The sequence below is a fragment of the Xiphophorus couchianus genome, chromosome 20, assembly GCF_001444195.1.
Source record: "Xiphophorus couchianus chromosome 20, X_couchianus-1.0, whole genome shotgun sequence".
NCBI classification, from domain to species: Eukaryota; Metazoa; Chordata; class Actinopteri; order Cyprinodontiformes; family Poeciliidae; genus Xiphophorus; species Xiphophorus couchianus.
Genome location: NC_040247.1, coordinates 122,549 through 145,150, shown reverse-complemented (window position 1 = coordinate 145,150; position 22,602 = coordinate 122,549). Strand labels below are relative to the sequence as shown.

At 41.1% G+C, this 22,602-nt stretch overlaps 3 protein-coding genes across 4 annotated transcripts in view; 2 read left to right on the top strand and 1 right to left on the bottom strand.

Moving 5' to 3' along the window:
* The window catches only part of phactr3b (phosphatase and actin regulator 3b), a 53,556-nt gene extending 46,612 nt beyond the window's left edge, over positions 1–6,944 (bottom strand). Inside the window, exon 1 of the mRNA XM_028003204.1 lies at positions 6,627–6,944. Coding sequence (XP_027859005.1) covers positions 6,627–6,759 — 133 coding nt within the window. The 5' untranslated portion in view covers positions 6,760–6,944. The remainder of the gene's footprint in view (positions 1–6,626) is intronic.
* Positions 6,945–9,581: 2,637 nt separating this feature from the next.
* acot8 (acyl-CoA thioesterase 8) lies at positions 9,582–15,137 on the top strand. Of its 2 annotated transcripts, none has more exons than XM_028003397.1 (6): positions 9,582–9,807; positions 11,540–11,697; positions 11,795–12,020; positions 13,101–13,258; positions 13,346–13,537; positions 14,293–15,137. In XM_028003397.1, the coding sequence occupies exons 1-6, from the start codon at positions 9,626–9,628 to the stop codon at positions 14,409–14,411; spliced, it is 1,035 nt and encodes a 344-aa protein (XP_027859198.1). In that variant the 5' UTR covers positions 9,582–9,625; the 3' UTR covers positions 14,412–15,137. The 2 variants fall into 2 exon arrangements, with proteins under 2 accessions (XP_027859198.1, XP_027859199.1); XM_028003398.1 differs by having other exon boundaries at positions 9,583–9,807; positions 11,561–11,697.
* A 654-nt stretch (positions 15,138–15,791) lies between these two features.
* ift52 (intraflagellar transport 52 homolog (Chlamydomonas)) lies at positions 15,792–21,880 on the top strand. The gene is made up of 14 exons (XM_028003396.1): positions 15,792–16,076; positions 16,244–16,413; positions 17,906–17,993; positions 18,098–18,227; positions 18,313–18,388; positions 18,488–18,559; positions 18,649–18,775; positions 18,877–18,960; positions 19,561–19,629; positions 19,707–19,861; positions 19,934–20,021; positions 20,097–20,205; positions 21,412–21,557; positions 21,703–21,880. The coding sequence occupies exons 2-14, from the start codon at positions 16,292–16,294 to the stop codon at positions 21,742–21,744; spliced, it is 1,308 nt and encodes a 435-aa protein (XP_027859197.1). The 5' UTR covers positions 15,792–16,076; positions 16,244–16,291; the 3' UTR covers positions 21,745–21,880.
* The last annotated feature ends 722 nt before the right edge of the window (positions 21,881–22,602 follow it).

The following is a 22,602-nucleotide window of genomic DNA, read 5'->3' as shown; positions in this document are numbered from 1 at the left end:
TAGTCGTTCCAACCCGGCTTGGTGCTATGCAAGATGGTTTTATGCAGTGGCTTGCTTGAGATAAGGAGGGATTTCACAACATTCTCATACAGAGTACATAACTCAATACCATGTTGAGGGTCTTTACAATTCATATCACGGCATGAGATTGCTCCCTTTGGTAAGTATGTATTGCTGAACATGTCATTAGTTTGATAGCAATAATCTGATAGATCTTTTTCAGTCAAGTTATCCCATGCTATTTTTCCTGTACTTATATTATAGTCTACAGGCAAAACAGAAGGTATGCAATTCATGTTTACACATAAGGAGAATGGTATATGGTCAGTGGTGGCAAGGTCATAGTTGACACGAATTCCCAGAATGGAATCATGAGCATCAGCTGTACAGATACAATGATCTAACCAGGAAGTTGTATGCCATGATTCACCAATATAGGTGTAACTGTTGTTAGGCAAAAGTGCCTTACTAGAAAGAATTAAGGCATTACTGTGACAGAATTGCATTAAATGCGTAGCAAATGTAGAATGTTTATCTGTAACATCTGCATTTAAATCCCCCACAATAAAAAAACAAGTGGATAGATTATCTTGCATAAAAGACATAATAAAAGACAGTCTATTAAGAAATTCGTCTTCGTTTTGAGGACATTCATAAGGTGTGTATATGTTTAAAACAATAAAATGTTTGTCTCCACAAGTAAATTTCAGCCCTATGGCCCAATCCACACCCAGTCTAATCACTTCAACCAGTTGATCATATTTTTTGTGCCATAATATTGCAACACCACCGGCTATCCTTCCCCGAATTATTCTGGTGCTAAGGTCGGTAGTGGATTCACCAGCGCCGTAAAAGTCTTTGTGTATGCAATTCAGCTTCTCCAGGTCCTGTTTAGCTAAGAATGTCTCCTGCACACACAGTATATCACAAGTCTCCAGTAATTTGTCCACCACAAGGCGACGCGCTCTGTCTGTTTCACTGTGTCCAACACGCAGACCTCGCGCATTATATGACACAATATTAATATCAGTCATTTATTTATCAGGATCTGCGTGGCCGTCGCTCATTTGCGGTGCTACAGATGCAGATACGTTGTCTTGCTGCAGTATACCAGTCTCTGACATATGAGCCAAACGGATGCTGTTATTTTTTGGTCTGCGCGCCTCAAAGTAGCGACGCACATACACACCCGATGGCCAGAGTTTAGGATCGTATACTTCTGCAACTTCCGAGCACTCTGCAGTTATATGAAACGAGCTAAATCGGTTACGCATCGAGTCTATCTTCCTGCATGTCACCGATTGGCCCAGTTTCTCAGTTAGATAGGCACTCAGAGTGTCAGCATCAAGGTCGGGAGAGAATTTCGTAGCAAAGACACTTACCAGCTTGGTTCTAACCACTGGGATGTTAGTCGCTGTGCCAGTGCCAATAATTCCTCCTTTGCGCTGCTCCCGCTTTTGTGTTCCATGTTCCAATGACACTGCTCCCTTCAAGGGTTTCTGGGGCTTCTGCTTCCCTTTCCTCAAAACAGTACTCCAAGCCGGAGACAGGACTTGTTGATTGGAGGCGTCTTCTGGTTGCTGCTGTTTAGCGTCTTTCCCACGTAGCTCTTCCAATTCCGCCTCAGCCTGCGTCGATCCATGCACGGGTTCATTAGCTCGACTGGATTCATAAGGTGGTTCAATATTCGTCAGCCGGCGCTCCAGATCCACCGTCGCTCGTCCAAGATTTTCACTCACAGTAGCCTGAGCTTCCATAGCTCCTCTTAGTACAGAGACTTCCTGGCTCAGACGCTCCATTCTACCAAGCAGGGCCGAGGCATCAATGTTGCCGAAACCAACAGGTGGAAGGTCGTCCAGGTAGTGCGAAACAAAACGGGGAATATTCTCACCACGCTCGTTTAACAACTTCAAACAATCCTTTACATTATTTACGTCTCTCTGCGCGCCCTTATGTTTGATGTTACGCTGCTTTGTTGGGCACAGTTCATACAGGAGTCGTTTGGATTCTTCAATCCAGTCAGATGAAAAATTGTTTGTAGCCAGTAAAACAATGTCATCGTGCGGCAGTGTTTTTATCTTAGCAGAGATAAAATGTAAAAACTCATCTTCCACAATCACTTTACCGCAGGTAGTGTTATAGACATCAGGTTTTGTCCGAGAAAAGGCATTGTCAAAACGATACGCTCCTGCTGTTGCTGCCGCCGCTGCCGCCGCCGCCATATTGTATACGGTGGCGCGTGCCACCTATATATAGATATATATAGATATATATAGATATATCTATATATATCTATATATATATATATAGATATATATGTATATATATATATAAAAAACCTAATTTTATTTTCTATTGTACCTGAATGTGGTCTTAAAGTAACTGATGTGGTGTTGGGCTGTTTTTTGAGTGTAACATTAGGGTAGCATTACACCGATTTATCATTTTTGATCCTATCTTGGAGTCTCAGTGGACATTGCATCTCTTGGCAGTTGAGATGGGGCCAATTCTCTCCTGCCATTTGTACATTTTTGCTGTAAAAATAAAAACACTACACCTTTGTGAGCTCGCCCTCCCATGTGGACCAACTCCCATAAGAGAGGTACTTTAGCTTATTAGAGGCAATTGTTGGCTGCCTGGAAACCACCGAGATGACTGTAAAACATGTAACTGCTTCTTTAGATTTTTATACACACACACACACCCACACACACACACACACATATATATATATATATATATATATATTTTTTTTTTTTTTTTTTTCGCAGTTTCCGTGTGATAAACAGCTATGCCTTGCCAGTAATCAGATACCCTGCTGGAATAATTAGCTGGCCAAAGGAGGAGATAAAAGCCACGGATATTAAGACTAGAAAACTACTAACAATGCATGGAGGGTTCCATCCCAAATCCAGCACCCTGAGACTATACACGAGCCGCAAGGAAGGAGGCAGAGGACTAGTGAGTGTGAGAACCACAGTCCAGGACGAAACAACTAAGATCCATAAATACATCAGGGACAAAGCCTCAACAGACAATGTGCTCAGTGAATGTCTCAGACAACAGGGAACGGAGGTTGAGATGCCAGAGATACCATCATGGGAGGACAAGCCCCTACATGGGATGTACCACCAGCAAATAACCCAAGTGGCTGATATCAGTAAATCCTACCAATGGCTGGAAAAAGCTGGACTCAAGGACAGCACAGAGGCCCTCATCCTGGCCGCCCAGGAACAGGCCCTAAACACCAGAGCAATAGAGGCCCAGATCTACCACACCAGACAAGACCCAAGGTGTAGGTTGTGCAAGGAGGCCCCTGAGACAGTCCAGCACATAACAGCAGGGTGCAAGATACTGGCAGGGAAAGCATACATGGAACGACATAACCAAGTTGCAGGCATAGTGTACAGAAACATCTGTGCAGAATATGGACTGGAAACCCTGAGATCAAAGTGGGAAACACCCCCAAAGGTGGCGGAGAACGCCAGAGCTAAGATCCTGTGGGACTTCCAGATCCAGACAGACAAAATGGTAATGGCGAACCAACCAGACATTGTCGTAGTGGATAAACAACAGAGGAAAGCCGTTGTGGTAGATGTAGCAATACCAAGCGACTGCAACATCAGGAAAAAGGAGCACGAGAAACTAGAGAAATACCAGGGGCTCAGGGAGGAACTGGAGAGGGCCTGGAAGGTGAAGACCACAGTGGTGCCTGTGGTCATCGGGGCCCTCGGGGCAGTCACCCCCAAACTGGACCAATGGCTACAACAGATCCCAGGAACAACATCAGACATCTCAGTCCAAAAATGTGCAGTCCTTGGCACAGCCAAGATACTGCGCAGAACCCTCAAGCTCCCAGGCCTCTGGTAGAGGACCCGAGCTCAGAGGATAAGAACCACCCGCGGTGGGTGAGAAGGGAATTTTATTTAAGAGGTAAGTGGGTTTCTGTGGAGAGGATTTGTCATTATCTTACCCTAAGGAGTCAGTTTTCTGAAGGACCAGACTCAGAGCAGACAATAACTGTGCTTCGATCAACATTTTTTTATTTGCATTTTAAAGCAATGCATTAAAAAAGGTTGATCAAAAAGGCAAAATTCTATATAACTTCCGCAATTTTGCAGAAAAGTTTTTACGCTCGCTTGAGGTGGTTTTTGGCTTTTCCAAAAAAGAGTTAATGTGCTAAAGGATCGATGGAAACATTTGCAGAATAAGTTGTGATGAAGAAAACTTTATCATCCATTGGTTGGTATTTTGCCTTGTAAGAGGTACAAAACTTAGAAACTCCAAGTATTGCAATGCGCTACTTTGTAATACTTGTATTGAGAGGTCATATGAAATTTTTGTCCAGGCGATTATGCAGCTGCTTCCCTTGGCATCAGAGATCTGTTGCTGTTTTATCCCTATTAATGGACATGATTTTTCAAGCAGTGAATTCAGTCATAACAGGGTGGATAGCTAAAGTGTTAGCATCAAGTGTGATGGGATGGAAGAGCAGGAGAGGACGATTCGCTGCAGAGCATCCTGATGCGGATGGAAGACGCTGACACGGGAACTGTGGGCTGGTGGGTGGACATTAGGTCTAAAACGATTACACAACAGCCATTTTACACCCTTCTTATGTTGACTCAGAGCTTCTCAGACAGAAATGAACACAGTTTCATAACCATAACAACCATAAGAATACAACGAGCCCTGAAGAGGAGCGAGGGCATGAACACACAGCCAGAATCAGTCAGCCGCTAGAGGATCCTTCCTGTAGACTTCAGATCTAATGACAGCTGACTACGTCGTGTTCAAACACACTGGACGAGCACATGTGACCTGCACATGTATGAATACATGTGCAAGGATTCTGCTGTGAAGTAGAAGCTGAATGATAACAGAATTTTTTGAACTTTTGAATGTGTTAAGTGTGGATCTGCTCCATCTCGGTTAGGCTGGGGAGTGTGTATGAACATCAGTTTCAAGTCTTGCCATAAACTCTTAATTGGACTTAAGCCATTATAGATGCTTTGATCTAAACCATTGCTTGGTAACTGGCTATGTTTTGGGTTGCTAGCTTTCTTCCACATATAGCCTTTAGGATTCAGTTTGCAAGATTCGTCTTACAGTTCTGGTGTCTCCACAGCTCATATTCTCAAAGAATCCTAAGACTAATAGTAGCTTCTAGTGGGGTGCTGTGGTTGTGCGAGGGCCGGGCGTGGCCAGCGTGGGGAGGGCGTCGTCCTGGGCACGGCTGTCACAGGTTTGAGTCCCATCCAGGTGGCCTTTGTCGCATTTCTTCCCTTCTCATTGCCCACTTTCCTGTCTGACCGCTTTCAAATGGAGGCCACTAGAGCCAATAAAAACTAGTTTTAGTGACGCCACTTTGTTGTTGGATAGTAAATTGTCCCAGAAGTTATTGTCGTAAATTATCATATTGTTGATTTGAGACCATTTTCATGTAATAAAATGGCATTTTAATGGCATAATAACGTAGGAACACGTTCTCAGAGGACGAACATTTAACACGAACAGGAAGAAATTTTAAACATCCAAAATAAATAAGGGAGACAACAGAAACAACAAAAAATAAATTATGAAGTCTGTAAAGAAAACATGTGTGAATACATTTTTGTCCTTCAAAAAATGACTTATTGAGACCGAAGAACCAGACTGAAGACTTCTGTCATCCAGTTTTTGGTAGAAAGAAAGAAAAGAGAAAAACAATAAATCATGTAAATGAAAACTATTGAGCTTTTTGTAAACTATCAATGAATTTATATTGATTTATTGAGTATATATATGTATACACACACACACACATATATATATATATATATATATATATATATATATATATATATACTCCTATATGTATAGGAGTATAAAAAACTATACTCCTATACATTTATCAACACACCACAGCAGTAGCTTTTAAAAAAAGCTCCTGGGCTGCCAGGCAACAGAAAACACTTTCCCAACAACGTCCAGCAGAAATGGGGATCCCGCCTCAACACTAAAGGCCAACGTCAAGGCCTGAACCGGCATTTCACTTGGAATGGCTTAGGACTGCTGCTGGAAAGACGTGAAAAAAAGTGGAGCAGACAGATGAGCACCATGTCGCCTCACAGTTGGAAAGCCTGGCACTGCCTTCTGCCATTTGGATCACCATGGAAACAGCCAAATACACCAGCAGCAGCAGCAGCGCTGGTCCAGCTTTAAGTAAAGGGAACATGTAAAGGGAAAATTCAAAGCAAAAACATCATGAACCCAATGAAAATGATTGGATTTAAGGAATAATAAGGTTGTTTTACAGATTGCGTCACAGACTTGGCACCGTGATGGAAGCATGGCAGAATGCACACACAGTCCCAGAAATGCCCACGTGATGCTCAGTGACATTTTTATCATGGTGGTGGGGTGAAGGGGCTAGGAGGGAGTGGGGGGGCGGGTGTTCCTGGAAGGCCCTGCAGCGCAGCGCAAAAATACGCACATGACGACGCATGTTGCAAACAGTATCAGCGAGAACGCCGAGCACGCGACCACGCACACGTGATTCACCGGCATCAAACGGGAAAAGAACAAAAAAGAAACAAAAAAACAAAAACAGACGCCCAGCCGGCGCCCTCCTCTTATCCCCTTACCTGAACCGTGGGTTTCTCCCGAGCGGACCTCGGTGATGCTGCTCGGGTCACTCTGAGATCTTCCGCGCTGCACCACGCATTCATCATCCAGCCCGTCGGATGGTGATGCTGTTGATGATGAGGATGATGCCATAGTTGGAGAAAGAAAAAGGGGGGGAAGGTTAAAAAAAAAAAGCTTGATGTGAAAGAGGCGTGATCTCTGCCAACAGCCAACCAACCGGCCAAGGTCAGCGGCATCAAGTGGTAGGCGCTGATTTCATGCGCTGCGCTCCGCTGCTGCAGCTGCGGCTCCCCGGTCAGCAGCAGCCACCAGCGGGAAATCCATTACGAGCGCAGCATTATAGAGGGTCGACGGTGCCAAAAAGACACGTGATTCCTCCACACCCCCCAAAAAGCCCCTTCAATCTTTCTCATTATTTAAAGTCAGTTTATTTACTATACATCACAGTACAAAACACTACAACAGTGTATTAGGGGCATAAAACGCAGAAAGAAAGGAAATTTCTAGCAAAAAAAAAAAAAAACCCGGAAATGTTTAGATTAATCTCAGAAATTTTCCAGAAAAAACAAGGACATTTCTGAGCAAATTACATTTCTATTTTACCTTTTATTTTAGATCCTTCCAGTTTTAAGCTATACATTCACACAGCAGGTGTTGATGCTCAGTTCTGAAGTTCTGTTTTTTTAAAAAATATATAAATCTTTTATGCCATTGTCATGCAGGAATTTACATATTTGGTCATGCTTCACTTTACTTGGATATGCTAACCAACAGCTAACGGTTAAAGAGAAACTATTGGATCTTTATTGTGAGTGTTACAAACAAAGCAAAGACTATCCGACAGTTCCTGATTTTTTTCCTCATTGAAGGATTGAATAGAATGTGATTGGAAGGCTGTTCTTTCAGGTTTATGTAATCATCATGTTATATAATAAACATAAATCTGCCCAACCTCTGATAAGAGACAAAACATCCTCAAGAAGCAAGTCAGATGTGTGGCTGCTTTTTAATGGGGTACTAAGGATTATTACGACCTGAATAAAAGACAAACCTCCAGCATTTTCCAAAATTATTCCTCACAAATTGTGCCTAATTATGAGCACCTTTTTATCAATAATCATTTCTCTTTATTTCTTCCACATTCTGTCCCATTACAACCACAAAACTTCAAAGTGTCCTGCCATCTAAGTAGTATACATCTGTGAGGAAGAGAGAAAATGACAGATGGTTTTCAAAAACCTTCAGAAATAAAACTCTGAAAAGTGTGGCATGCTTTTGTTTTCAGCTCCTTTTACTCTAATACTCCTAACTAAAATCAAATGGAACTGGGTGCTATTTGAACACAGGACCTTCTTGCTACAAGGAAACAGTGCTATTTTCAGTCACTCTGCCTCCAATCTGACTAATATACTATATTACTATATGAAGTATTCATTCACCGGCCTTCACTCACATATGAGATTAAATAACAACCCATTCCTAATCCATAGGTTCAATATGACGTTGGTCCACCTTTGCAGCTAGAACAGCTTCAGCTCTTCTGGGAAGGCTGTCCACAAGGTTTCAGAGTGTTGATGGGGATTTTTGACCATTCTTCCAGAAGCACATTTGTGAAGTCGATGATGATGATGTTGGGCGAGAAGGCCTGGCTCTCAGTCTATGCTCTAATTCACAGGTGTTCTATTTGGTTGAGGTCAGGACTCTGTACAGGCCAGTCAAGTTCATCCACACCATACTCTCCATCCATGTCTTTATGGACCTTGCTTTGTGCTCTGGTGCACAGTCATGTTGGAAGATGAAGGGGCCAGCTCCAAACTGTTCCCACAAAGTGTGGAGCATGGGATTGTCCAAAATGTCTTGGTATGCTGAAGCATTCAAAGTTCCTTTCACTGGGACTAAGGGGCCAAGCCCAGCTCCTGAAAAACAACCCTAAACCATAATCCCCTCTCCACCAAACTTTACACTTAGCACAATGCAGTCAGACAAGTACAGTTGTCCTGGCAACCGCCAAACCCAGACTCATCCATCAGATTGCCAGATGGAGAAGCGCGATACGTCACTACAGAGAAGGCGCCTCTACTGCTATATAGTCCAGTGGCGGCGTACTTTACACCACTGCATCCAACACTTTGCCTTGCACTAGGTGATGTACGGCTTGGATGCAGCTGGTCACCATGGAAACCCATTCCATGAAGCTCTCTGCACACTGTTACTGAGCTAATCTGAAGCCCACATGAAGTTTGGAGGTCAGTAGTGATGGAGTCTGCAGAAAGTTGGTGACCTCTTTGCACTATGTGCTTCACTGTCTGCTGACTCCATCAGTTTACATGGCCTACCACTTCATGACTGAGTTGCTGTCGTTCCCAAACACTTCCCTTTTCTTATAATACAGTTGACAGTTGACGGTGGAATATTTAGGAGCGAGGAAAATTCATGACTGAATTTGTTGCACAGGTGACATCCTATCATAGTTCCACGCTGGAATTCACTGAGCTCCTGAGAACAACCCAGTCTTTCACAAATGTTTGTAAAAACAGTCTGCATGCCTGGATTCTTCATTTTATACACCCATGGCGATGGAAGTGATTGGAACACCGGAGTCCTATTTAGGATGGGTGAGCATATCTTTGGCAATATAGTGTATATAACTAAGACTTGGATGCATGTTTTCAAAAAATAATTTTGAAACATGCAGAATTTCCCACTGCTTCGCAATTATGCACAACTTTGTGTTAGAGCTCATAAAATTCAACATACGTTGAAGTTTAGGCTGTACTTGAAATGTGAAAACATTGAGGGAATGTACTTTTGAGAAATATAATTACGTGATTTATTTTTTTTTTAGTTCAATAACTATTAATATTTCATATTTAATCTACAAATATATGCGTTGGAAAGTTTGAAAAAGGAATGAAGGAACTCACTTCACCACTGGGAGGCGATAAAGAGCAATATATCTGATCGGCACCGAGCAAATAAGAGGAAGTGCTGAAGAAAAATGGCAGAAGGGAAAGTGAGCAAGAGTGATTCCTTTAACCGGTTAATTGATATAACAGAGTCACAGAATTCAGCTGAGGATGACGGCTCGGAAAGTTCTGGAGCTCGTTACCCGCAGGACCTCCGAAGCGTCCTGGTTACCAGTGTCTTAAACCTGGAGCAGCTGGACATTGACCTCTACAGGTACGTAGCTCCAGTTCGTCACTTCTAAAACATTTAGAAATTCGTACACTTGCTTCTAGTTAACGTTGTATTTTAACTGGGACCTTTGATAGGATAAAACGTTTTGCAGCTGTGTTTTTAGGGAGGTGTTCAATGCCAAAAACCGTCTCTGTCACTGTAACGATTCCGGGTAGGTGACTGTCTTAATGCCTGAATAAATCGCTGCAAACATAAATAAATGGGTTGAAAAATACACATGGTCGCGATTCATTTAAAAAAAAAAATTTAATCACATGCAAACAGCTCCAAGCTTATTGTGACTGTTTTTTCCAAGTTTAACATCGATAAAAGCATTTTGGTAAGGAGACGTAGCAGTTACTTTTTTTTTTGTAAAAAAAAGAAAGAAAAAAAGAAGCAATATAAATAAACCACTGGGAAAAATGCTTTATAATAGACTACTCTAACAAATTATACAGTCATGTGGACTACAGTTCCTGTAATGATCGTAATATAAAACAGTCAAACATGAGATCAGCTCCTAACCAAAATTTGCCAGTTTTTCTTTTATATACATGAGAAAATCAAAAATCCAATCTTTCTCTGACCTGTGAACACAACGTATTCCACATGTCGTTTTTAGATGTGTCTGGCCCAACACAAGTCAATCAAGTGGCTGAATTAGCAGAAGCGAATCTTAAAGCTGCAGGACTCCGGTCCTTGAGGCCTTGATTTAAGGACTTTAAATTTAAATCCTTAATTTTAAGGATTTAAGGGCCCTGGTCTAAGACACTAGCTCCAAGTGAGAGATGGACTCCAGGAGACAGCAGCTCGGCTGAACACACTTTTATCATTTTAAGGTTTTCAAGCTGCTCTGAAGCCTCCTGGTATTGAAAATGTTAGAAGTCTTCTGGAAAGTTCTGAGTTAAGGTTAAGGGCTTATTTTCAGTAGGAAATAAGAAGATGAAACGCCTGTGCTAGCATCAGATGGACACGAAAAGCTCCCAAAATGTATGATGTATTGCAGAACTATTGCTCAATATTGCAATAATGATTGTGATTGACTTCTCTTTCCCTGAATCTTTTTCTTTCGTCACAATGTCCCCACTCCTCTGTTAGCTTTAGAACTAAGTAAAATGAATACCAAGGTCTGCCAAATATTGCATCGAAGCAGTCTGATTCCACATACTGTCTACTCTAATAAGTTATAGAGTTGAAAGTGTGATCTCTAAATTCTTAAAAATTTAGAGATCACACTTTCTCTGTCAAAAAGTGTGATGTAGCTTCTGCTTCCAATATGAATTTAAAATGGCTGCTAATGTCAGAAAAGCTGGAAAAAAGTAGTCCACCGGTCGCAGTTTTCTGGCCGATCACCAATCTTTAAAAAGCCTAACCTTCCGATTCCAAATTTGGCCGATACAGTTTTTTTTTTTGTCACTAAATGTAGTAACAAACTCGCTAAGTTGTCCATGTTAGATCGACTTCACATGTAAGTGTCGGCCGATCACGACATTATGGAAGTCGGGACCTATTTGTCATTGCACCCTAACTGGAAAACAATGTTTATGAAAACTGTTCATTTTTAAAATTTATTTTTATATTGCTATCAACTGGAGATCAAAATAGTCATCCACAAAACTCGGAACAGTTTATCCCTAGGAACAGCTAGAAGCTACTAAACCTGCTTGCAGGAAGCTTTATTTTTTATTACAAGCAGCTTTGAGCAGCTGGATCTGATAAGAGTATTTTATTTCAGTCCCATCTCTTTCTCCGCCAGGGGAACACACCACTGGGTGCCGCGCACGCAGCGCTTATTTGGCGGTCAGATCATCGGCCAGGCTCTGGTGGCTGCTGCCAAATCGGTCAGTGATGATCTCTATGCCCACTCGCTCCATTGCTACTTTGTGCGAGCAGGTAAGACTCGGATTATGAAGCATCTGGAACCAAGCAACAGTTTGAAGAGTCAGATCATTTTTTTGTGTTTTTTTTTTTTTCCTTTCTTTTCTTCCAGGAGACCCTAAGGTACCGGTTCTGTACCAGGTGGACCGCACTAGAGATGGGCGCAGTTTCACTGTGCGCTCTGTGAAGGCCATCCAGCACGGACAACCCATCCTGATCTGCCAGGCCTCCTTCCAGCTGCTGCAGCCGAGCCCGCTGCAGCACCAGTTCCCCATGCCGGTGGTCCCTCAGCCTGAAGACCTGCCCACCGTTGAGGAGATCATCCAGCGTTACCTCAGGTACGGCTCTGTGTGGTGGAGATGTGAGCTTGGTTGGAAAGTCACCGGTCAGATGTTCTGCTGTCTGTATTTTGTGGTGGACATTAGGCTTTTGATGGGGTGAAAGTATTACCTGGTGGTGATGCACTCTGTCCCACCTGTGTGCAATCTGCTGGTGAATGTTATAGCAGTAATACTTTTACAGTAGTGTTTTTGTATCAGATAATTTAAATCATTGTTGGAGGTAAGCAATTAATTAATCTCAAGATAAATTAAAACAAAATTAACAGTTTTGATTCCACTGATATTTTTTGAAAGGTTAGTTTGTTTACGAAGACTTCATAATCCATTTTATTTATAGTTTTGGTTGTGTGTATATGTGGATTTTATTTCTGTTTTATCGTTTTTGGTTGTTTATTTTGGATATTTAAAATGTCTTCCAGTTCCTGTGCTAAATTTTTACTGACACAGTTAAAGTTTCTTGATCTTTGAGAGTGTATCATTACACCATTATCAATATATTACTTGAAAATGGATTCAAAACAACAATATTATTGTTTATCGTAATAATTACTAGAACAATTTATCATCAAGCAAAATATGTTGTCTTTCAGACAGCTGTTGTGCACCACAACCACAAGGAATGTAATACATCATTTATCAGCAAGTGAAGTTAGTTTTATAAAAGTATGCACGATCCATGAATGAGACGTGTTTTCTCTGCCAACAACAGAAATGTCTTTTCACTGACGAAGCTTCTGTGTTGCATAGAATAACCTGAGAGGAGAAGATGGTCCTGGAACTCGCTCTTCTCCAGGTTTTTATTTGTGTAAGTGATCCGCAGTCCAGTGTGTGTCATTCCAGCTCCAGGATATCTGCTCAACAGACAGCTGTTGTGAAAGTAAAAAAATAAAATAAAATGGTTGCACAACATCCAAAACCAAAGGGAATTGTCCACACATGCAATGCCTCACCCCTAAAAAAGTATGAATAAAATTGTAGAATAAGGACAGATGAGAACTGGCTGCTCCATCAGGCTGCACACCAAACTCTGTCTTCATTCTGCTCTGAATGTGTTCTGAGGATCTGCTCACTTCACAGTAAACCAGACCTGACAGAGAGTGCAAAACAAGGCCTGAACAAACTCCTGGCTACCGAGGTTCCCATCGAGGTGAAGCCCGTCAGCCCAGCACAGTTTTACCGCCATGTTTCAGGAGAACCGCGGAGGCTGTTCTGGGCCAGAGCTCGAGGACATATCGGTAATATTTGAACAACCCATAACTGCAATACAGAGAAACATAATTGAACGAGTTCTGTGGATGCAGATGGCTTTTGTTCCCATGCAGGTGAAGGAAACATGAAGTTGCACTGCTGTGTGGCCGCCTACGTGTCAGACTTTGCCCTCCTGGGGACGGTACTGCTGCCGTATCCTAAATACAAAGCCCGCTTCACCGCCTCCCTGGACCACGCCATGTGGTTCCACAGCACCTTCCGTAGCGACGAGTGGATGCTGTACGAATGTGACAGCCCCTGGGCAGGTCAGTCCCTCCTCCTGTAACCCCGCTGTCCTCACATACCTGCCCCACTTCGTTCTGGACAACAATGGTGAAAATGAACAGCAAGATACGAAATAAGTGTTGGCACCAAGGCTGAGCTCTGAAAGGCTCTTTGCATGTAATCATGCTTAAACTAAGGACACAGATTGCTCAGCCTTACATTTTGGGGTGTGTCCATTTTCAAGTCTCACTATAGCCAGTTAATGTCTAGAGATGCACCGATCCGATATTAATATCTAAATCGTTGCCAATATTGAAAAAAATTCTAGATATGGTATCAGGGGCAATGTGCCCGACCCGTAAGAGCGTTCTGAGTGATGTCATGCTTTATTATTTATTTTTTATTATATTTAAAATCCCTAATTATGCTTTCTGAACCATTTAAGAGAAGGTTTGTTGCAATTTATTTTTACATGTTTGACCAACATAGTCTAAATTGCACTGACTTAACAAAATAAAGTTGTTGTTTTTACATGTCTTACCAAGGCTGTGAAGCTATCGGTGTATCTATGTGTGCTGTACTGGTGCAGAGTTATCAAATAGATTTGTAATTTACTACGTTTATATCTGTGTTTAAACAAAGTAGCGTTTTAAGTCAATTCAGCTGTTTTTCTGTATCGGGTCGGTATCAGCCGATACGATACGTCAGATTTGTCCTTTTCCTAAATTTTACTCCATTTCCAGTTTGAGGCTAACATTTGTGTTTGTTTTTGGTGTGTGATTGTTGATTCCTGCAGGAAGCAGCAGAGGACTGGCTCAGGGCCGGCTGTGGAGAAGAGATGGGGTCCTGGCAGCCTCGTGTTCTCAGGAAGGGGTTCTGAGAGTCAAACCTGTCCCAGAGAACAGCAAGCTATAGCAGTTTTTTTGTTTTTTTTTACATATTTGCTATAATTATGAGTGATATCTGCCGTTTTAAGTGTTTTATGGAAGGATTGCTTTTAAAATGTTTAAATGTCATATATTAAAATTATTTATGCACAGGGCGGAGGGTACAATCTTTCTAACTTCTAGGGTTTTACATGTCAGGACTTGAGTAACATTTTTTTCAGTTGTATGAATGAGTGTGATATGTTTGTACACTGGAGGCTAAAATATAAGCCATGTTAGAACCTATTAAAGATGTGATATCTGAAAAACCCTGCAGACTGTGTAGAATTTATAACACTGTCTATCAGCTTGAAATATTTCAATTTTATAAATTAGTATTTTAAAAAATTAATGGATGAAAGAGCTATTTTTTATTAACACATTCCCAAAAACAGAAAAGGCTAGAGTGGATTTAAGCTTTTCTATATTTCTTGGAAACATTCATGCAATGATGTTATATAATGTAAGAGTCAATATACAATATTAACTCCTTTTGTTGACTTTATTGCAACATTTCTGACCTGTGGTGCCTTGATAACATGAAATACAAAGCATGGTAACTTGTTTTTAATGTATAATTTTCCTTACAGGTGTATCCCAGAAGTGAGTGTTGTTTCAACTATTGCACTAATGTCAATATGTGCTTTGTCTTTAGTTTGAATGTGAAAAAATTAAGAGAATTTTGCACTGTAACAATAAATATTGTAACTTGTGATAAAATGTTAATGCTTTTAAAACTTGTGAGGAACATTGGTTGAAGCAGCTAAATGAACAGGGTGACGGTGAAGAACCCAGAATACAGTAGGTGCCATTTTTGTTTTATTCAAATGCAAAGGGATGCATAAAAAACAATTAGCATGTCAGAGACTTTTTCTATATCTCTTCACATGGAACTGGTGCAAGGAAGAATTAAAAAAAAAAAAAATTCATAAAATTAAAACTGCCATGTTTGTACTGTGTGAGGAAGCCACTGTACCAGGAAATAACCCACATATGCAAAATACATGAAAATAATTTTAAACCTGGGGCCTATTTTCAGTGCCACTGTGCAACCCTTAGTCGCAGAATCCTCAAAAGTTGTGTTGAAAGTGTTTTGGAGATTTCTATGGAAAGGTAAGAGAAACGTTTCAATATCACTCTAGGAGTAATTCAGATTCATAAATACTATTGATCCCAAGGGGGGATGAAATTAAAAACGTATGATGACTCGGTCATCTTTCCCTCCTCTATCCCTGCTTGTAATTTAATTAAATATGTAAATATAAAATACGGTACCTACAATTTTATAAGCCAATTTCACAAAAGGAATTTAAAAAAACCTTAGAGGCAGCTATTGTTTTGACACTCGGTTGCTATGTAGTACGCGCCCTTAGTTACCAATTTTTCCCATGATGCATCACTTCAAGGAGAGCTTTAAGATATTTAGTTAACGCTAAATGACATTCTATACCAAAAATAATATTCTATTGAAAGGAAGCAAGTATTTTTTATCTCCTTTCTGAACTCTATTTTAATCACATATCCGGAAAACTGATCACACTAATGTGATTCAACCCCGTTAGCGCTAGATACTGACAGCAGCTAACGTTAGCTTCTCAGTTTCTGAGTTTTGTCCTTACAGCTGCGGACTGCAAACATGTATCTTTAAAATAAGGTAAGTCTTAGAAACGGTTTCTGTGATGTGTATGAAACAATGCTGGCGACGCTGTATGAAGTGCAGTGAAGCAACCGTGCTAACATCACCGCTAGCTTTCTAAGCTACGTAGTACTGTACTGAAGGCACGAGACTTTGTTTAATATTCAGTTTAAATCGTTTTTCAGGTATATGGAAGCAAACAGAAGCCGAAGTCTTATATTTTCACATTAATAATGATGGAGAAAGAACAACAGAGCTTTATAATCTTTAATGCTTCCAAAAGAGAGCTGTTTGGCATCAACAATGGCTACAAGTACATGCAGAAGAGACTCAGAGCGCAGTGGAAGATCCAGAGGTAAGAGGAACCCCAGTACCCAATCCGTGTTTTTTCCTACACAGTCATTGGAAAAATGAGTTAATTGTCCAGCAGACTATCACTGACATCCTCCACAATGAGAATAAGCTGCAAAGGTCATTGCTAAGTAAAGATAGTGGTAGAAAATTATGCACAAGCAACATGAAACTTGCAGCCCTGAGAGGATTGTGAAACAAAATCCATTCATGTGTAGGGAGGTTGGTAAGTGCATCTAAATATGGTGAACATTTCAGTGGCATTTTAATTTATTGAGATGGTGTACACACTGCACTCTGGGTTTGACAGTTTAAATTATTTCATGACAATAGCGCTGCCACAAGAGCCATGAAAGAAATAAATACACAGTGAAATAATTACATATATTTTAAGACAAAAGTTTTCCTTCAAATGACAATCGGTAAATACATTTTATTTACACCATTAGGTAGATTTGGTTACAGTGAGGGGAGTCAGTTTTCTTGGCAAATGGGAAACGTTGCATCAACACACAATGAATGAAATGTTATTAAAAATGGCTTAATAACCATGAAAACAGTAAAAACAAAAGAAAGACTGACTCAAATACAGTAACCTCATTAGGACAATATTTAAAAAATAAAATAAAACAATATTAAAACTAGGCTAATTGTACAGGGCTATAAACCAAATCTTTCCGGAAGTTATACCAAAGGATGTTACAATTGCGTTACTTGGTGTTATACCAGATGGTTTGCAAGGACGGGCCAAAGTATATCTTAAATGTCCTTTTTACAGCAGCCCTGAAATGCATTACAATCAGGTGGATGCAGTTGGAGCCACCTTCCTATGACTTATGGATTCAAAAAGTACGGGAATTGTATAAAATGGAACAGATAACCTACTCATTAAGACTTCAAAAAAACCACTTTTAGCCAGCAGGGGGCCAGCAGAAGCTCTGTATATATAAATAAACCTAATAAGTTTGTCTCTTGGCATATGGTGTTTAGCTATCCTGCCCAAAATGTATCCTTATTTTAATGTTGTGGTGAGGAGTCTACAAATCTGATGCTGAGGTTGTAAGATATCATGCCAAGATATTTATTTTATGGAAAACTTCATATTGCCAACACTTGTGTTATGTACCATTGATGTATGGCTGTATTATTGCTCTGTAAAAATAATAAAAATGTAAGTTCTAAAAAAAAAAAAAAAACTAGGCTAATTATTTTATTTAAAAGGGTATATTTAATTATTTCACAAGACATCTAATTATTTGCATATTTCACAGTTTCCTAATATATTTAATTATTCAGTGGTCAATTATTTAAGGATGTTTTTAATTTTATGATGCATATATTTTATGGTATATTTATGTATTTAATTTTGTCACTCTTTACTCTCCATACTGGCTACATACAAGCCAATTTAAGAAGTTAAAACTATGTGTAAGAAACCTAGTCATGACTTCAGATTTTATCCTCCTTACTGAGTAGCTCATTTTCATCCCTCGCAGTATAAAGGAAGAACTGTCTACAGAGAAGCTGAAGGGTGTGAAGCTGTGGATAACTGCCGGCCCAAGGGAGAAGTTCACAGCATCAGAGGTGATATGCATTAAGGCATTTCACAGCAGCGGAATGTTACACAAAGGCTTCAGGAAGAATGAAGATCGTTTTGTGCAAACTTATCCCATATTTCTTTTCCACAGCTGGAGGTGCTGAAGCACTACCTGGACGGAGGAGGAAACATGCTGGTCATGCTTGGAGAGGGAGGAGAAATGAAATATGACACAAACATCAATTTCCTCCTGGAGGAGTTTGGAATAATGGTCAACAGCGGTGCGTACAGCAGTCTGACGCAGAGCCCAGATTCTCCCGTTTTGAGTCGGCACCGATCTTTCTCTCTCTCCTTTCACTGCAACAGACGCTGTAGTTCGGAATGTGTACTACAAATACTTTCACCCCAAGGAGGCCCTGGTCTCTAACGGTGTGTTGAACAGGTCAGCTGTCACCTTCTGGTCTTCGTTATGGAAATGCGCTCTTTAATTTGTGGAGATTTCATCATTCTCCTTACTTTCTTTTATTTATTTTTTTTAAAGAGAAATCAGTCGAGCTGCCGGCAAAGTTGTAACCGGGGTGATTGAGGATGAAGCTGTTGGAAACAACGCACAGTAAGCAACTCTGCTTTCCAACGCCGGCTGCTTTGGTTGGTATGGTTGCTGTGGTCTGAAATTGAGTTGACCTGTGTGGGTTTCTGCAGGGCTCTGACATTTGTGTATCCTTTTGGAGCCACACTGAGCGTGATGAAACCTGCTGTGGCTGTTCTGTCAACCGGCTCTGTCTGCTTCCCGCTCAACAGGCCAGTCCTGGCCTTCTACCACGGAAAGGCCTGTGGATTTCATTCATTCTACTTATTTTACCCCCAAACTTCATGATAATGACCACCTGTAAATATAGTTAGTGTAATTAGTTTTTTTGTCTCACACAGGAGTCTGGCAAACTGGCCGTTTTGGCTTCCTGCCACATGTTCTGTGATCAGTACTCAGACAGGGAAGACAACAGTAAAATAATGGTGAGTCCAAATGTTTGAAGATCTTTTTGTACAATGATTGATAACAAATGGGTGAAGATCTAATGTTTTAAAGAGGTGTGTTTTCCAACCGTACCACAAAATTTGTTGGTATTTATTGATACAACGATAAAAATAATAATAAAATAATTGCAGCCTATTTTCTGGTATATAACAGTATAACAGCAATCAGAGCCCCAAAATAAAGAGCAAAGCCCCTTTGCTCTTAAAAAAAGAAACCTAGAAGGAAACAAACTTCTCCGGGACACCAGTTACATAAAAAGCATGATTTTTAACTGCTTACGTTTAACCGTATTTTCTTGTTAATTTATATTTATCTATGGTCTCATGAAAGTATCAGTGGAGGAAACACTAAAAGTAGCTTTATGGGCTTTTAAACCTCATCAGCTACATAATTTCAGCAACCGCATACCTCTGAAATTAGTTTTTTTTTTTTTTAACTTCCCTTACAAACAAATCCCATGAAAATCACATGTGATCACATGTGGAAACATGGGATTTTTTTGTAAGGGTTATTTTTTTAGAACATTTTGAACAACATGCAAAAACAGAAATAAAACTGTTTACCTCATTTCATCGCAGGACGTCGTGCTTCAGTGGCTCATGTCAGAGAACATTCAGCTGAATCAGATCGATGCAGAGGATCCCGAGGTTTGCAGACTGGACCGTACTAAAAGATCACCACCAGCGATCGCCGTTGGCTCACTTCCTGTCGTTGTGTCGCCTAGATTGCAGACTACACAATGCTGCCAGACACGGGCCGCTTGTCGGAACAGCTGCGAGTGTGTTTACAGGAGGGAGACGAGAACCCGCGAGACTTCACCTCCCTCTTTGATATGTCTTTGTTCAATTTGTCACCCAACAGTTTACCAGAAGTCATAAGGTACATGGAGCGAACGTTCGACACACGCCTGGTTTTTTTTTGTCTCTCATAGCTAAATCAATGTGTTTGCAGTTCTTTTAAGCAGCTCAATGTGAAACACGAGCCACTTCAGCTCATCACTCCACAGTTTGAGACGCCGCTGCCTCAGCTTCAGCCTGCTGTGAGTCTGTGGACTCAGCATTCACTGAGCAGGAAGCAGATTGTAACACTGATGGATGTTATTTTGTTCTTGAAGGTCTTTCCCCCTGCATTAAGTGAGCTGCCTCCTCCCATGCTGGACCTGTTTGATCTTGATGAAACGTTCTCCTCTGAGAAAGTGCGACTTGCCCAACTTACCAATAAATGTAAGGAGATTAGAATCCCCAATATATGGTTAACTTTCTATTGAATTGGTAGCTTGCAAATTAAGTCCATTACCACTACGTCAGACAGGGCTTTGCAAAAATAAATACCCTCTAATATCATTTCACATGTTGTGGCATTAATTTCAATGTTTTTGGAGGATTTTTTCCCCCTAGTACAACTACAAACCTATCAAGACATAACTGTCCCTAAATTGGAAAGGAAAGTACGAATCAGGAAAACTTAAATTACAAAGTTGTTGAAAACCATAAGTTGTTGAATTTGTAGTTTGCCATCTTAGTTTTTTTAGTCAAATTTTGTTGATGTATTGATTTGTAAAAGAGTATCTAAAGGTGTGAATTTATTCGCACTACGGAGGACAACACTTGGAAGGTGGTGTTCTGGTCAGACTGAAATTAAGCTTTTTACTAGCGTCTGTGGTGAAAACATATTACCCTGAATGAGCAGTAACACGTTGTGGTGGCAGGATCATCCAGAGAAGGTGGATGGTCTCAAATAGAGGGAAACTCTGCTTCTGCAGCAGGATCTGAACATGGTAACACTCCCCATTCTGACTTGACCTTTTAATTTTTAGAATAAGAGAGGAAAAAATGTTCCAACTGGATGTGTTCAGAGCTGCTAGAGACAAACCAAAAACACATCAGGGTGGTTCAATGCAAACACATGGCACATTCTAAATGTGTAAACTTAACTTTCATGCAGTAAGTTCCAGTTAGTTTAATGCTACATAGAGCCAGTAGGTATCAGTCTTTTCAACTGTTTCTTCAGTGATTGCCTAATCTGCATTAATTGTAGTTAAATTGCATGATCTCCTTAATCACGCTGCAGTTTTCTCCATCCATCCATTTTCTTCCGCTTTATCTGGGGTCGGGTCTCGGGGGTAGCAGCTTCAGCAGGAAGGCCCAGACTTACCCCAGCTCCTCTGGGGGAATCCCAAGGCGTTCCCTGGCCAGCTGAGAGACAGTCCCTCCTGCATGTCCAGTTTTCTGCCCAACGGACCATGTTTTTATGATAAAAGGGAAACTTTTAGCTTAAAGCTCATTTTGGTGACCTACTTGTAAACACCTAACATGCAATGATGGACTGGATATGATGCAGATTTTGCCAAGTAAAGCTTTTCAAGAGTAAAAAATATTTAAATCGTTTCACCCAACCATTAAACATGTTATGCTTTTTTTTTTTCAAAGGCACAGATGACGACCTTGAGTTTTATGTACGCAAATGTGGTGAAATTCTGGGTGTGACACCGAAGCTGGATAAAGAGCACAGGGACGCAAAGCACATCCTGGAACACATTTTCTTCCAGGTGGTAGAATTCAAGAAACTTAACCAGGTGAGAAGCTAAATGGTGATTCTTGGGGCCGGTGCCCTGCAAACATTGCTTTCCCTGACAAATGCCTTTTAATACCAGACCCCATGATGATTCATGGTGACTGCTGTGGCAGCTTTTACTAAAACAAACGCTTTACTTTTTACAGGAACATGACTTCGACCCAGAGACCCGATTCACTCCACTCTGATCGGAACCACAATCATGTCAAGACCCGCATGGTTTCAATATAAAAACCACATGGAGACCAAAACTGTAAACAAATGTTATTTCACACTGCATTTTATTTAATGGAAACAAATAAATGTGTTTACTTTATTAAACTACACTTTATAAAAAATGACTTTTCTGTAGTTTGACCCTGATTGAGAGTCATCTTAAGTCGTCAAGTCTGGTTTTCTTTCCACCAACGTTTCCTCCACAGTCAGCTAGCGTCTCTGTTGGCTCCCTGATCAGGGCAAACTTCAGGCAGCTGGGGCTTGGGGCTCCACGTTTGCTCCTGAGTGCTGGACTCTATGAAGAACCTGGGGCTGTTGCTTTCCGACTTGATCACGGAGACATCCAAGGAGGCCGAGAGAAACGCGTGGGACTGGTCGAAACAGGCGGAGTTCCGGGGCTCTTTGGGAAGCACGCGGGGGGTGGAGAACTTCCCCTGCGGAGGGATGGAGAGGTGACAGCAGTCTGCCTCCTTCATGTTGAAACCGCAAGGTGGAAACACCACGGAAGGAGAAATGGCATCCGACGACAGGCCGAGGGACGCCAGGATGGACGACCTGCCGTCAAACCCGTCCGCTCCTGCGGCGTTAAAAGGCTTCGACGTGGACAGTTGGTCCAGAGACGAAGCGGACAGAAAACTCTGCTCCCCGAAAAAGGCCCTGTCCAACTCCGACGGAGAGTACTCGTAGCTTTTGACGTCTAGAAAGAGAGAATCGTTTGGATTAAAACCTTTGGGCTAATCAGATGGAAATGAGGCCGCTTTCAGAAACATGGACCTTACCTTTGAAGACAAGAGCTTTCTCCATTGCGTCCATTGAGGCAGGAAACGGTT

Coding starts and splice junctions, on each gene's coding strand:
- acot8 (XM_028003397.1), top strand. CDS start 9,626: ATGGCAGAAGGGAAAGTGAGCAAGAGTGATTCCTTTAACCGGTTAATT. Junction 9,808..11,539: donor CTGGACATTGACCTCTACAG/GTACGTAGCTCC, acceptor ATTTTATTTCAG/TCCCATCTCTTTCTCCGCCA. Junction 12,021..13,100: donor ATCATCCAGCGTTACCTCAG/GTACGGCTCTGT, acceptor CTCACTTCACAG/TAAACCAGACCTGACAGAGA.
- ift52 (XM_028003396.1), top strand. CDS start 16,292: ATGATGGAGAAAGAACAACAGAGCTTTATAATCTTTAATGCTTCCAAA. Junction 18,560..18,648: donor GCTGTTGGAAACAACGCACA/GTAAGCAACTCT, acceptor GGGTTTCTGCAG/GGCTCTGACATTTGTGTATC. Junction 19,862..19,933: donor AGTTTACCAGAAGTCATAAG/GTACATGGAGCG, acceptor ATGTGTTTGCAG/TTCTTTTAAGCAGCTCAATG.